The sequence below is a fragment of the Platalea leucorodia genome (assembly GCF_965183815.1).
Source record: "Platalea leucorodia genome assembly, chromosome: 11".
In the NCBI taxonomy this organism is placed as follows: Eukaryota; Metazoa; Chordata; class Aves; order Pelecaniformes; family Threskiornithidae; genus Platalea; species Platalea leucorodia.
Genome location: NC_138833.1, coordinates 15424345 through 15439116, shown reverse-complemented (window position 1 = coordinate 15439116; position 14772 = coordinate 15424345). Strand labels below are relative to the sequence as shown.

Below are 14772 nucleotides of genomic sequence, written 5' to 3'. Positions count from 1 at the left end.
ACAGGGCAGCTCTTGACTTTTGACAGTGAATGTTACTGTGCTTGGGATCAGTTCAGGTACATGCATGAAGAACCTTAACTCTCTGAGGTGGAAGGGTGAATTCATACTATTTATTGAACAACATGGTTTGGAGAATCGTTGATGAGAGAAATTTTGTTTCTGATAGAAATGACAGCTGGAACTAAATGTTGCAGTAAACTCTGAACAGGGATCTCTGCCTTTCGTTGTTTTGTATAGTCTTCTGGATTTTTTGTTTTCTAGAACGACTATTTGCAATCTCTACACAATGCCACGGATTGGGGAGCCTGTCTGGCTTACTATGATGTCGGGGACACCAGAAAAGAACCAGCTTTGCCATCGCTTCATGAAGGAATTCACTTTCTTGATGGAAAATGCTTCTAAAAACCAGTATGGTGGATTTCAGTTGTTAAATTACATGTGTGTTTATGCCTTTGTATTTCAAACCAATTTTTGAATCTGGTTTTAAAATCTGGGTAATCAAAGAATCAAAAGACCATCCATGAATATCTTCTTTCTACAACAAAAAAGTATCTCATTAAATGCCTGCTTCCCCACAATCCTCTAAATCTTGGTAGAGGCTAAACATTTGAAACATGTCCATAGGAAGCGCGTGATGGGTGTGTATGTCTGGAAGGGGGTGAACATACCTTATGAAATGCATTAATCTGCCTTTCAAAATCAGTTATCATATGATGAGCAAGGTTAGACGTTCAGTAACAGCCATGTCTGTAATACTGTCTGACCGCAAATTGCTCTTAAACCTGACTTCTGTAAAATGCCACTAAAGAAATTGTGTGCTTCATTAGTACTCACCTTTCTGCCCTCGGGACAAAGCCGTGAGCGGTTGTTAAAAATTGAGAAAGAGAATGTTCTTGATAAACTCGGGAGAATCTGATAAATTTACTCTTTTGTCAACACTTCATCCTCTTTCCCCAGGGCATGAATAGGGGAAGTTTTTAAAGCGCTTGGCTCCATTTAAGTCCTAAAACGAGCAGAAACATGTGAAGTTTGAGTGGGAATGGCACTGAAAGACCAGCTGTTAGCTCCTGGGAAGCTGCACTCTGCAGGGTGGGGAAGGGGTGGTTGCTTGCAGGGGAAGGGGCTGCTGCTCACCGTCTTCCAGCTTTGCCACCAGGCTTGTCATCTTTTCTCTCCCCCAGGTGGGAGGGTGACAATTGGCAGTCAGGGTGATCCACCTTCTGCTGCAGTGCAATGGGAGAAACCGTAGGGAGTCATGAGGGGTTCAAATATATTTTCTTAAAATCAGTTTGTGCTGCAGTGGAAGCTTTTCCCTGGGATTAGCCCCTTTGGTCCCTGCCATTCTGAGCCCTGTTCATCTTGGTTACATTTAAACGGTCATTTGTTGGGGTTTGTTTGCTTGCTTTATTTTAAATATACTAAGACTTACATTGATGGAAGCAAGAGCAAAATCAAGCCCAATATCCTTTTCAATCCGGTTTTAAATCTCCTTTCCTCCTTTGGCTGTCTCCAGTGAGGAAATGGGGCTAAATCTAAGCTGTAGGGTTCCTGATGCTTGTAGACTATTCAGATAGCATTATTTTGAGGCTCAGCGGCGTTGGACTGTTTTGCTCCCTGGGCACCTGATGCACTGCAGCGGCCGCCAGCACCATCTGTCGGCGTGCGGGAGGCTCTTGGGCCGTGCTTCTGCACACTCCTCCTGCCAGGAAAGGGACTGGGAGGGAAGGTCTTCCCTCCACGGAGCAGAAACCAGGCTCTATTGTTACAGTAAATCACATAGTTAACATTTTTCAGAAAGGTTTTTTGCCTTACTTGCTTAGCTTGTGAAAACTGTTTTGCCAGTGTAAGGACACAGCCTTTCTGGCTGAGCTACAGAACTTTGGGGGTTTTTATTTTTTTAAAGGAGCAGCCATATGTGCTGAAATTGCATAACAGTTAGATGAAAGACTACAGCACCTAGTTATTTTACAGACTTGGTAGCAATAGCCTTCCTTCTCATCAATAGTCAGAGATCTTAAGGGTCTGGGACCTTCTTGGAGTATAGAGGCCACAGTGCCACTGTTTTCTTACAGCGAACAAAGTAAGTTGGGTTTGAGATGTTTTACAACATAAAGCTTGCAAAATAGGAAGTCTCATAATTATTGCCAAACAGAGGAACTGAGATGCCACAAGTTTAAAATATTTCATTTTACTTTAAATGTGTGTTCTAAAAAAGAGCTTTGCAGGGGTGGGAGGGAGGGTACAGCCCTCTCTTTTCTCCCCAAAGAACCAAGACCGAAGGGACGATATCTGCCAGCTTTGTTAGGTTGTTTCTGCAATTGTTGATCCATATAGACTGTAGAACTGCTGTCAGTTTAACATCCTGAGTGTTGAACATTTTGCTTTCAGGTTTTTACCAGCTTTACTGACTGCAGTCCTGACTAACCACTTGGCCTGGGTCCCTACCGTCATGCCGAACGGCCAGCCGCCTATAAGAATCTTCCTGGAAAAGCATTCTTCCCAGAGCGTGGACATGCTGGCCAAAACTCATCCGTACAACCCACTGTGGGCACAGCTCGGTAGGTGGCAAACATCTCTAAACCATCCAACTGCTTTACATCAATGGGTATGCGTGCGGTGGTTTTTATGGATGCTTGTTACTTCCCCCACCCTCCCCCCCCAGGTTAAATTTTTTTGTTTTTATTCAAAAAGAGACAAAAGTGTGTATTTCAAGCTTTGAGGTGGTTGCTGTATTTTTTTTATCTGTGCTGTAATTTCTTAAGGCATTATCAATTATAAAGTGGCAGCCAAAAAGTAAAGTCCTCTTTAGTCATCTGTGGCACGTCTCCTAAGGTCACCTGCCCTGGTGATGATGGAGGATAAGGGAAGAGCAACTGACATCATCTACCTGGACTTGTGCAGAGCATTTGACACTGTCCTGCACAACATCCTTGTCTCTAAATTGAAGAGACATGGATTTGACGGATGGATCACTCAGTGGATAAGGAATTAGCTGGATGGTTGCACTCAAAGAGTTGCGGTCAATAGCTCGATGTCCAAGTGGAAACCAGTGACAAGTGGCGTTCCTCAGGGGTCAGTTCAACATCTTTGTTGGCGCTGTTCAACATCTTTGTTGGCAACATGGACAGCAGGATTGAATGCACCCTCAGCAAGTTTGCTGACAACACCAAGTGGTGTTGTGTGGTGCGGTTGACACGCTGGAGGGAAGGGATGCCATCCAGAGGGACCCTGACAGGCTTGAGAGGTGGGCCTGTGTGAACCTCATGAAGTTCAGCAAGGCCAACTGCAAGGTCCTGCACGGGGGTCGGAGCAATCCCAAACACAAATACAGGCTGGGCAGAGAATGGATTGAGAGCAGCCCTGAGGAGAAGGACTTGGGGGTGTTGGTTGATGAGAAGCTCAACACGACCTGGTAATGTGCACTTGCAGCCCAGAAAGCCAACCGTATCCTGGGCTGCATCAAAAGAAGCGGGACCAGCAGGTCGAGGGAGGGGATTCTCCCCCTCTACTCCACTCTCATGAGACCCCACCTGGAGCACTGCGTTCAGCTCTGGGGTCCCCAACATAAGAAGGACATGGACCTGTAGGAGTGAGGCCAGAGGAGGCCACGAAGATGATCAGGGGGCTGGAGCACCTCTCCTATGGAGAAAGGCTGAGAGAGTTGGGGTTGTTCAGCCTGGAGAAGAGAAGGCTCTGGGGAGAAGACCTTATAGCAGCCTTCCAGTACCTGAAGGGGGCCTACAAGAAAGCTGGAGAGGGACTTTTTGCAAGGGCATGGAGTGACAGGGCAAGGGGTCATGGCTTTAAACTGAAAGAGGGTAGATTTAGATTGGATAATAAGGAAGAAGTTCTTCACTGTGAGGGTGGTGAAGCACTGGCACAGGTTGCCCAGAGAAGCTGTGGATGCCCCATCCCTGGAAGTGTTCAGGCCAGGCTGGATGGGGCTTTGAGCAAGTTGATCTGGTGGAAGATGTCCCTGCCCATGGCAGGGGGGTTGGAACTGGATGATCTTTAAAGTTCCTTCCAACCCAAACCATTCTGTGATTCCTCTGGTCCTCCCTTTATAAGGAAAATCAGTTTTTATTTTTTGGGATGCTGCTATCAATAAGTCTGGTTCTGGAATGAGCAAATCAAGGAAATCCATCTTTTGATAAGAAATGAACATACTCTCAGTACAACAGGCAAAGGAGTGACATAGTCCAGGAAATCATGGCTAGGCAACCCCCTGGGTAAGGTCTCAAAGCCTAGTTGATTGAGTAGCTAGTCATACTGTCTTCTCATTGCTCACTAGAGAAGAGGAGATGAGCTTCCTGCTCTCTGGTCAGATTGTCCTGCTCTGCACACAAACTCTCATGGAATTTGGGAAGGGAAGGGAAAGGAAAGGAAAGTTTTGCGAGGTTGCCCTATTCTGGTATAGGCAGGAATGGCTAGGGACTTGGCAAGAAGACTTGATTTCAGAGTTCATGGGACTCAAAGGATCCACTGTGGTTAGGTTGGCCTTCGAGGCCTCTTGGATCCCTTGTCCCCCCATCCCTGCATTCATGCAGTGCCCTAATACCTCCAGAACAACACATGCACAGGCACTTCCCCAGGTGAACATGGAGTGCAGTCAAAACAACCCATGGTAGAACTCAAGGAGAGGGAAGAGAAGAAGGTCGGCTTCAGCTATGCACCCACCACTGTCACTTTTTGCCCTCGTTCTTGGCATAGGTTTGTTTCTCCTTACAGCTTTCTCTTGGCGTGTAAAAGTTGAGCCCTGTTTCCAGACTATGCAGGGTAATTCAGAGCAGATGCCTTCTCTCTCCCATGACTATATAAGGAACCCAGGAGACGAGCCTCCAAAGCTAGGCACTGAAGTTAGGTGGTGCGAATGCTCCCTAATATGTGAGATCAGATGTCTCCCTGACCAGCGTGTCACCTTACATACGATACCAACAGCATCTTTGGGATTCTCTGTATTGAAAACAAAATACTAGCATAGCTGTCCTCACTCTTCTGCTTTAGTATTTTTCTGTTGTAGACCTGGCCTTTGAAAACTGGCCACAACAATTGTCTGTTAGAAGAATAATTTATTTTAAGGATGAAAAATAATCATCTGTTTTCTTTCCTGTTCTAGGTGACCTGTATGGGGCTATTGGATCACCTGTGAGATTAGCGAAAACAGTTGTGGTTGGCAAAAGGCATGACCTGGTACAGAGATTGCTTTATTTCCTTACTTACTTCATCAGATGCTCTGAACTTCAAGAGACGCATCTTCTAGAGAATGGGGAAGATGAAGCCATTGTCATGCCTGGAACTGTTATAACTACCACACTGGAGAAAGGAGAAGTAGAAGAATCTGAGTATGTGCTTGTCACAATGCACAAGAACAGGGGCAACTTGCTACCGACGGAGTCTGAAGAAATGAGAACTCCTAACTGTAACTGTAAATACTGCAAATGTCCAATTTCCCTTGCACAAAACATCGAAGGTGTTTCACAGCAAGAGAGAGAAGATGCGCAAAACACTCCTAAAGTAGAGCTGGAAACTTCTTCAGATGAGAACAGAACTATTGTTCCTGACGATTGCCAGGAAGATGCTGTTGATGTTAAGCAACCGAGACCCTGCCTGGACACAAAACCAGAGACCGTGGTGTGCACAGGGTCAGCTTCACCAGAAAAACGTGTAGTGACGGAATCTGGTTTGGAGCCAACAGCAGACGTGTGGAGGAACAAAGACTCGCTGGAATCGGGCAACCAGGCGGTCAGTGTAACAAGGTCACCCGGTATTGCTGTGGAAAAGAAGCCGCCGGATAAGCTCTTCTGCGCTGAGTTTCCTTGCAGTGCTGCCGAAGCTCAGACAAAGGTGACTTTCCTCATCGGAGATTCTATGTCACCTGATTCAGACATCGAACTCAGAAGTCAGGCAGTAGCGGAACAAATTGCTAGGCATCACAGCCCGCCAGCAACGGAGGAAGGAGTGTCTGCTGATCAGAACTGTGAAGCTAAACAAACTGTTGAGGACCAAAATAGAGACTGTGGGACAGCTGAACCCTTCCCTCAAGTTGCTAGTGAGCATCAGAGCTGGAATCCAAACCCATACAACGCTGAGAGCATGAGTCTGTTTGACGAATATTTTACTGATGACAGTTCAATTGAAACCCGGACTATTGATGATATTCCAGGGCAAGCAGCTACAGACCTTCTTGCTCACAACAGTAGTATAGAGTTTTCTAAAAAGCTGTGTACAAAAACTAGCAAACCACCTAGTGAGTTTTGTAAATTTATGGACTCTGTTCGACAAGAGACCTACAAAAACTGCTTTAATGAGCAGGACCAAAGAGAGAAAATCTCTATTCGTGTCCCCCATGGGGACAGAGAAAATGTAGAGAAAAAAGTCGCCCCAGGAATTGATTGGGACATTCCAAGAAATGAGAGTTCAGATAGTGCTCTGGGTGACAGTGAAAGTGAGGATACAGGTCATGATCTAACTAGACCAAGCGGTAACTATTATGGAGGAGAGCAAGAAGATTGGGCAGAAGAATATGAGATTCCCTTCCCTGGGTAAGTACTATTCAGCAGTAATAGAGCCTAAAAAAGATAGAGCCTCTTCTCATGTCACATGTTTGGAGGAATGTAGCCTAACTTGGCATCAGTGGTTGGAAAAGTGTCTCTTGAGCTTGCTGGTTGTAAAAGAATATAGAGATCAGTGGTCTGGAAAAAAATATTAATTGTGCATTGCGATCTTGGCTTGCATCCTTTTCTTCCACAATGGGCTGACTGCAAAAGCTGACTTTAAACTCTTTCTTTTTAAAAAGTGCTTGAATGGAAGTTAGAAGAGAGATGATAAATGTGAAAATGCAGCTGTGAGCTGAATTTGTTGTTTACTATTGTACATCTCTTTGATATGCCTTTCTTGCAGGTCAAAATTAGTTGAAGTGAACTCTGTCCAGCCCAGTATTGCCAATTTTGGAAGATCCTTACTAGGTGGCTACTGTTCGTCTTATGTCCCTGACTTTGTTTTGCAAGGAATAGGAAGCGATGAAAAGCTGAGGCACTGTTTGGTGTCAGATTTGTCTCATGCTGTGCAGGTAATTAAGCTATATTTGGTAAATGTATTTGTCACAGTAGGGAAAGGCAAATGTTTTTGAATTTACAAACCTGCTGGAAGTGGAAATATTTACTGTCACAGCTCTCTTCAGTTTTCTCCAGTCCCAGGTCACCAATTTTTTTCTTCTCTCTCAATTAACGTATCTGAAAAACATGGGTATTTCACTGCAAATCTGGAGCGCAAAAACTCAGACCCCCACTGAAGCCAGCTGAGAGGCTTGTGCCCTTGGGAAGACGGATCTCTGTGCTAAGCTGTAGGGAAATCATCATCTCCTGTAGGCATGTCAGCCTGCTGATGGTTGCAAGCCCACAGGATGGAATGATGTTAAACAAGACCAAACGCTGAGGTTGCTGTGCATCTCTTCCCGGGCACGGTCTTGCTGCAGTGGTTGTGCAGAAGCTCCCTTTGCTCCCTCCTCTTTCCGTGCACGTCTAACCAACGTGCTGCTACTTGTGGGGCAGAACGTGTTCTCTGCGGAGAAGCCATCAGGAATGCTCAGTATTTTGGGGACATTACTCCTTTTTTAGGATTGTAGTCAAAGCATCCGATAGTGCAGGCTTCATTGAAAAAGGAGAAACCAATATAAAGATAATTGTCCGTAGGTTACTCACACTTCTCATGTGTGCTGGAAATCATCTCCTCCACAGAAGCTTTTCCCTAGATGAACTGGGCCATGAATGGGAAGCGTGGTATTTCCCACCCCTTTTATAGTCACCAGGAGAGGTGGAAAGCAGGCTGTCACTGAAAAGCGCGATTCTGCTCCCCTCTAGTTAATTCTAAGGGAATGGGGAAAGACCCGCGCGCAGGCTGGGGAGCGGGCAGTCTGCTTCTCTGAGCGCTCCCCGGGAGCCTCCAAAATGTCCCCTTCTTCCACGCCCCTCGAGGTACTGCCGTGCGTCGCACCTCGCGCAGACGGCACAGCCGCCCTTCCTGCGGCCGTTCCCCGCGTTACTGCCCCTTTCCTCGTGCCCAGCCCTGCGGGGGGCAGTTTCGCTCCCTGCCTGGCTGTTCTAGGCGCTGTTTTAAGCCATCGTGTTTTAGGCTGAATATTTAAGCCATTTGTGAAGTGTAATTGAACTTCAGGCAACAGAGGCAGCAGTGTGAGGTAGCTGCTGCTACGAAACAGATTTATCTGAAATATAACCTAATAGCGGTGCATGTCATCAGCAGACTTAAACTTCAGTTGCAAAAGTCAAAGATTGAGAGGATACAAAAGGACCGAGCAAGATTTTATATGCTTATCTTCAAGTAAAATAATAACTGCATCCTAGCCCTGTGTCAAGTCCCCGTGGGACTCTTTGGAAAGAGGTGCAGCCCAACAAAGGTATTGGGGAAGGACAGTGGAGTTGCAAATACTCCCTTTTTAAAACCTCCATGGCTTTAGAGAGGTGAAATGCTACTTGGAAGGAATGGAGGAGCTGGGTGCAGGCTTGGTCCCTGACTCCCTCTGCTGGCCCTCCCATAAAGGGAAACCGGTGACAACTGGGAATAAACCCAACCTCGTTAACACTGCCATGTTGAACAGCATGTTGGGGTTTTGGTACTTTCAGTTTTAGGGGTTTAAAATGTATTTTAGATACGTCAGAACTCTTTATATCAAATATCAAACGATTTAATTGTCAGCCAGTGACATGGTTTCAAGCCTGGAAGAGAATGTAAAATAGCGACTGTCCTTCTAAGACTGTGCCTTGCTTACAATAAAGCTCTGTTTTTAATAGATGGAACGCAATGTTAGCGCATGTTACTGTATTTTAGATGAAGCAGTGTCTGGGATGCCATCCCTGCTATCCAGGGTGGCGACGTTTTGTGAAAAGACCGTTGTCATTTGTCATTCTCAGGGTCCTGCTATTCATTTTTTGTTTCTAGCATCCTGTTCTGGATGAACCGATTGCAGAAGCCGTCTGCATTATTGCAGACACAGACAAATGGACGGTGCAAGTGGCCAGTAGCCAGAGACGAATGATTGATAATAAGCTGGGAAAAGAAGTGTTAGTCTCGAGTCTCATCTCCAACCTGCTTCATTCCACTCTTCAGCTTTACAAGCATAATTTATCTCCAAACTTTGTAAGTATGAATGACAATCGAGAGGGTGACGTTTTTAAAGCATCCTTTCACTTCATAGGTTAAAGAGGTTGCAAGGTTCTGCCTAGTTTATTTATCCGTAGTCACAATGTTAGTAGCCAGGGCATCCCCTGATGTAGCTGTTTGAGCTGTCCGTTTAAATGTTACTCTGTAATCAAGACAACTGTCGCATTAATTCTGATTTAACATGCAATCAAAGGCTTCTGCTTAAAAGTTAGAGCCTTGCCAGTGTACATCTTACTAATTATTCACCTAGACACGGCCACAGGAAAGGCAATAGACTTATGGGGTCTGTGCTGTTTGCTCCGAGGCTGGGTGCAGTTTAGATGTAGCACTCTCTTCTCCCTAACACGACTCCTTTGCTTTCTAGTGTGTTATGCACCTGGAAGATCGGCTGCAGGAGCTCTATTTCAAAAGCAAGATGCTGTCCGAGTATCTCAAGGGCCAGATGAGAGTTCACGTCAAGGAGCTGGGCATGGTGCTGGGGTACGATCACAAACTTCCTCCGAGCAGTGCTGCCCTGGGTTTCCTGGTGCCAAATCCTCCGCCTGGGCTTGTTCTAAGCACAGTGAAATGGATTCCTAAATGGGACTGGAACCGTAGTGTGGCATAAATCACCCATGGCCGCAGGCTCCTCCTTAGCCATTGCTTGATCCCGAGGATCCCCCAGCCTTTCTCTCTTCCCTCCGGGCAGGAAGATGGGCTCAGCACTCCAGAGCTTATCAGACTCCTTCCTTAGTTGGTCAGTCATCACTGAACAACGTGGGGCACCTGATTCCTCCAGGTTGACTTTCCCTACATGGCAGAAAACACCCTCTGGGTCATGTAAGGCACATAATACCTCTCTGTGGGTGTGGGGCACAGGCAGAGCAGCTATTTAAGGGGTGTTTATAGGAAGGCTCTGAATATCTTTTGATGCAGAGGAGTACCGGGTGAGCAGGAAGGCACACGGAGCATGTGTGGAGCTGGAGCTGGGGGAGCAGCTGCAGCGGGGTGAGCTGCAGCACGGTGCCAGGGCTTCCTCGCTAGCTGCAGAAGTAGTTTAGCTTAGTCCTCTGCTCCTGTGCTTTGTCCCCCAGCTATCGCTCCCTTTACTTTGACGGTAGGAAGGAATCTGCTGTTTTTCCTCCCTCCATCTGCTTTCTCACCAGTTTGTTAGCTCGGTGGAAATAAAAAAAAAATAAAACGCAAAGGAGGCAGGTAGGAGCTAAGGCTGCGTTGACAGTGGGAGCAGGCACGTCTGGAGGGGATGTTACAAACAGTCTGGTGGCTGGAGTGTGTAACCCAGCTGGCAGCGCCGCGTTAGGAGAGGGCGTAACTGGCTTCCATTTTACTTGAAGAATGTCCTGCCGCTCGGAGCTGTACACACTCGCGGCCCAAGCACAAACACTTGGGCTTGAGCAGGCAATGTGGTTACTAACGCACGTGTTCAGCCCAGCTACGTTTCGGGTTAGATTTAATGTGACTCTTCTGCTTCCTTTTAGGATTGAATCCAGCGACCTCCCTTTACTGGCAGCTGTAGCAAGCACTCACTCTCCGTATGTTGCCCAGATACTACTTTAAAATGCCAGAGGCCACAGACGTTGACTTTTTTCCCCTCTGGAAACAAAGTGGAAAACAACTTGTTCTGGCTCCTTTCTCTTTGAAGTAACTGAAACAAACTGCTCGTTGAGCTGCAGCACCTCCATATGTGACTGCACATTACACAAACAGTTGGAGACTTTTCCTCTCCCACTCCGTCATTTATAAAAAAGGATAAAGAAAGGAAAAAAAGAAAAATGAGTAAGCCCGAGATTTCAAACACAGAGAAGCAAAGATTTTAGCAAAAGCTGAAGATCCTGCATTTTTTATCAGTTTCTGCCACAGTGGCTAACTGTAATTTATACCGGGGAATGCGAGGAAAAACTGCTTTGAGAACTACATGATGCTATCGCCAATTATAAACTTAACAAGAGAATGCAGCAGCTGTCTTCAGACTGGCTTCTCCTGATTAGGATCTCGTTAAGATCTGTAATTCTCAAGCTGCAATGATTTGTAAACAACTTCTACTTTTTCATGTCGTAGTCAAATTCTGGATGCTTCCCAGAGGAAGAACAGGGGTTGGGGGGCTGGTTTGTTTTGTAAAAAGCTTATTAATGACACTCAGCTCCAAAATTTATTTATGATCTTTCTCCTGGGGAGAGGGAACAGTGGGGGGCGTGGGGGGGACAGGGAGGAGGGAGGAAGAGGCCAACAGACAAACTAGCGACGGAGATTCTCTTTCTTGGCCGGATGTCATAACCAGTATTAAATGTTTATAATGTTTAAATGTTGCTTTATACTAAGTGATGCTTTTCTTCCACAACGTAATCAAAACGTTAAAAAAAAAAAAAAAAAAATCTAAAGAGAACGTTGGCTGAAATTTCCCCGTGGGGTCCCCAGAATGACTTGACTATTACCTCTAACTTTTTTATGGTCTCTAATGTTCTTGCAACATCATATTCTTTTTACAGCAGTCAGTCAGCTATTGAAATAATGAACAAGAAGTAATTGTACCAAAGCATTGGGGAAAAAATGAATAGACTATTACCCTTAATTGCTCAGGTAACTAATTGATATATTTTTTAAAAGCATTCTACAAAAAATGAATATTGATTACACCATAGTATAGTAATATCAAAATTATTTTTTGACAAATATACCCTCGATGCAGATGACTCTAATCCCTTTTCTACTCACTTGTGTAATTACCAGCAGGACCTCTTGTTTATTTTATTCTCAGCATTTCTCCTCTACTCAGCCATCACTGTTTTGTCATTGTATATACAATAGCTGTACGAATAGCTGATGGACCCAATCTGGTGTAAGTAATGTAAATACACAGTGGTAGCTGGATTATGTTTTCAAAGGCTCTACTACCTCAGTTTAACTGGACACTTCATTATAGGCTTTTCTTGGCGTATTTGTCCTAGCAGCCAATTAATGTTGCTGATTTTTAGGTTCTGTTTTCATCGATTGCGTTCAGTATATCGAAATTCATGGATTACCCGCAGAAGTAGGAGATACATGTTCACTTGGTCGCTAAACTCTATAAACAGTTCTATAAATATGTCATTCTGTAATCATCTTTTCAATAGTATAGCACGCCTGCTATTGTTTGCAGAGTTATTTTAAATACAAATCTATTTTAACCATTTGATAAACTTGAAAACAATAGGAGTGATCCCTGCCCCACCGCTGTCAATGACAAAACTCTCCTCCCTTCCTTCGCTGGGGCCAGGATTTCACCCAGAGTGTTTTTTCAGTAATATTTAAAATCTGTAACTTAAGACTCTGTTCCAGGGAAGATCTACACGGCAAACCCACACCCCTTTCCATGTAGGACTGAGTCTACGTTAGTAAGTAAACCAAACGTTAATATAGGCAGTGTCGTTTGACACTCTTTTGTATATAAAAATCTAACGCTGACTGCTGCAGGGAAGAAACTTGTGTTTAATATGTGATCTAAGGATATGTTTCTCCCCTATTCTTCAAATGTCCTTTCTTCACCACACAATTCTATTACATCTGGCTTTTGGAATGAGCACAAAATGTAGGGGCCCAGTTGCGTAAACACATTTTTAATGAAATATAGGATCGAGCTCAGAATATGAATTTTTAACTCTTTGCTATAATACGTTATCCAGCCAATAGTTACGATTCTGAACATTGTACATAGATTTGCAGTTGTAACCTGACGACGTTAGCGCTGCCGGGTGCTGGCGCTGTGGTCCCGGTGGAGGAGCCCCGAGGATGCGCTCCTGCCCTCGCCGCTGGGGAGGATCCTGCCGTGGGCTCATCCCTAGGACATGCCCCAGTAGCTGGGGCGCGCCGCACCGAAAGCCCGGCACCTCCCAGGACCGTGCTTAGAACGCATCCTTACAGGAAAATACTACGGTCTCCTCCATTTCACCGCTATTAGGTGAGCTGTGGGTATTGCTTTCAAATGGATTTGACTCTCAAGAAAGGCCCTCGCGCAGCTTGAAATGAGTGTTAACTTGAGAAGGAGAAAAAGGCGGTTGTTCGGTGGCACCCTTCTCTGCCGTCTTCTGCCTAACACAACCCGTTAACGTCGTCGTAACGATGCGTTCAGTCGGTCCCAGACGAAGCGGCCGCAGGTGCGGCTTCCTCCTCTCCGCCCGCCGGCGCGGGTCCCCGCAGAGCCCCCGGGACTCTCGGCGCGGCGGCGGCCCTCCAGCAGTAGCAGTATTGTAGTCAAAGCGCAGCCAAAACCCTTGCGTGACGGGAAGTTACTCTGTAAGTTAACTTTTAGGGTACACGAACAAAGTGGTACGTAAGTCTATTTGTTAAATAATACAAAAAGGGATCTTTTGTAGGACGATAGCGTCGACTTTTACAAAGTATATCGCGATTTGTTTTATGTGAATAGAAAACTAATGTTTGATTTCTTTTTTCCACTATTACCGATCTCCATTAACATGTCTTAATTTTCGGGCTGAAAACTAAGTGTACTAGGCACACAAATTAGCAAATTTGTTGTTGTTGCAATTGGCAAACACTGGGCTGCTAAGAACAAAAAATATTTAAAAGAAAGGATTTTACACCTTGCGTATGTTTTCCCTATTAGTTATTATAGATGTTTTATGACAATTTTTTGCTTTCTCTAAATTATTTAGATGGTGGTACTTGTAAAATGCTGGGTAAAATGTACATACTTGTTATCTCTTCTGTTTTTGTATATATTTCCCAAGATGTGCACTTGTATTATAATAACCATTCCCAGTTTTAGGGGAAATTTGTGCAATAAATACAGTATGTCAATTTACTTCTGGTACGTTTTTCTGTCTATTTTTTATACTTGTAGTACGAGAGTGTTGGTGAGTGTATAAACTATGGCCATCTCAAGCTTGACATCTGTCCATCCCTTTTGGGCATGCTTCCTAGTGCTCAGAGGTGCTGCAGCCATTTCACTCGGGGTCTCGTAAGGAATTAATTATTTCAAATAGGGATTCGTATTTGAATTTGCCGTCCCTTCAGTTGCGAATGTCGTTGGCCCAAAAAGCGACGGTAAGAGGGGAAGGTGGCCCTGCCCGTCCGTACTGATGCTTGACTTCGCAGGAGGAGAAGAGACGTAAGCGTAAAGCCCTGGTCTTCGCACTGGTCCGGACGTTCGTTCCCAACGTTACCCGCAAAGCAGCTTGTCACACTCGTCGAGTGTTTGTAATTCCTCTCCTACCAGTTACCATGTTTGTGCCCACCTGCCCAGTTACAATCCCTTTTCCGTCTCTCTGGGCTCTGCTGCACAGGAATAAAGCTTATTGAAAGTCTTTGTAAGGCTTTATTAACGGTAAGTTCAAATTATGATACAGTGCTGTCAAGAAAAGTGAATAATCATGCAACGGGAAAAAGAATTAACTTGGGAAGATGTAGCAGAGTGTGCACGACGGCTTTTAGAGCATGCAGATTAATACAGGTCCTCTGTTCTTGAAGGGGAATAAATAATCGGCAAAAGATGGAGACCTTGCTTCACCTGAAGTAGCTGCACCCACTATTTTTGATCAGCTTTCTCGTGGTTTGCTTTCCTGGTACGTACCTTCCCCGGTGCCCTCGCCGCACGCGAGG

General features: G+C 45.2%; 1 protein-coding gene across 5 annotated transcripts in view; it reads left to right on the top strand.

Annotated features, from left to right (window-relative positions):
- Nucleotides 1-13945, top strand: part of FNIP1 (folliculin interacting protein 1) — a 72015-nt gene extending 58070 nt beyond the window's left edge. For 3 of the 5 annotated variants that reach the window (XR_014229505.1, XR_014229506.1, XR_014229507.1), the window contains 7 exons: nt 262-408; nt 2389-2558; nt 5117-6542; nt 6901-7069; nt 8956-9153; nt 9542-9996; nt 10656-10744. Coding sequence is in view for 2 of the 5 variants with exons in the window: in XM_082324508.1 (XP_082180634.1) it covers nt 262-408; nt 2389-2558; nt 5117-6542; nt 6901-7069; nt 8956-9153; nt 9542-9657; nt 10656-10734 (2305 nt within the window). In the remaining 3 variants the exon portion in view is untranslated. Of the gene's footprint in view, nt 1-261; nt 409-2388; nt 2559-5116; nt 6543-6900; nt 7070-8955; nt 9154-9541; nt 9997-10655 lie in introns of all 5 variants that reach the window. The other 2 variants (XM_082324508.1, XM_082324507.1) reach the window with 1 other exon arrangement.
- The last annotated feature ends 827 nt before the right edge of the window (nt 13946-14772 follow it).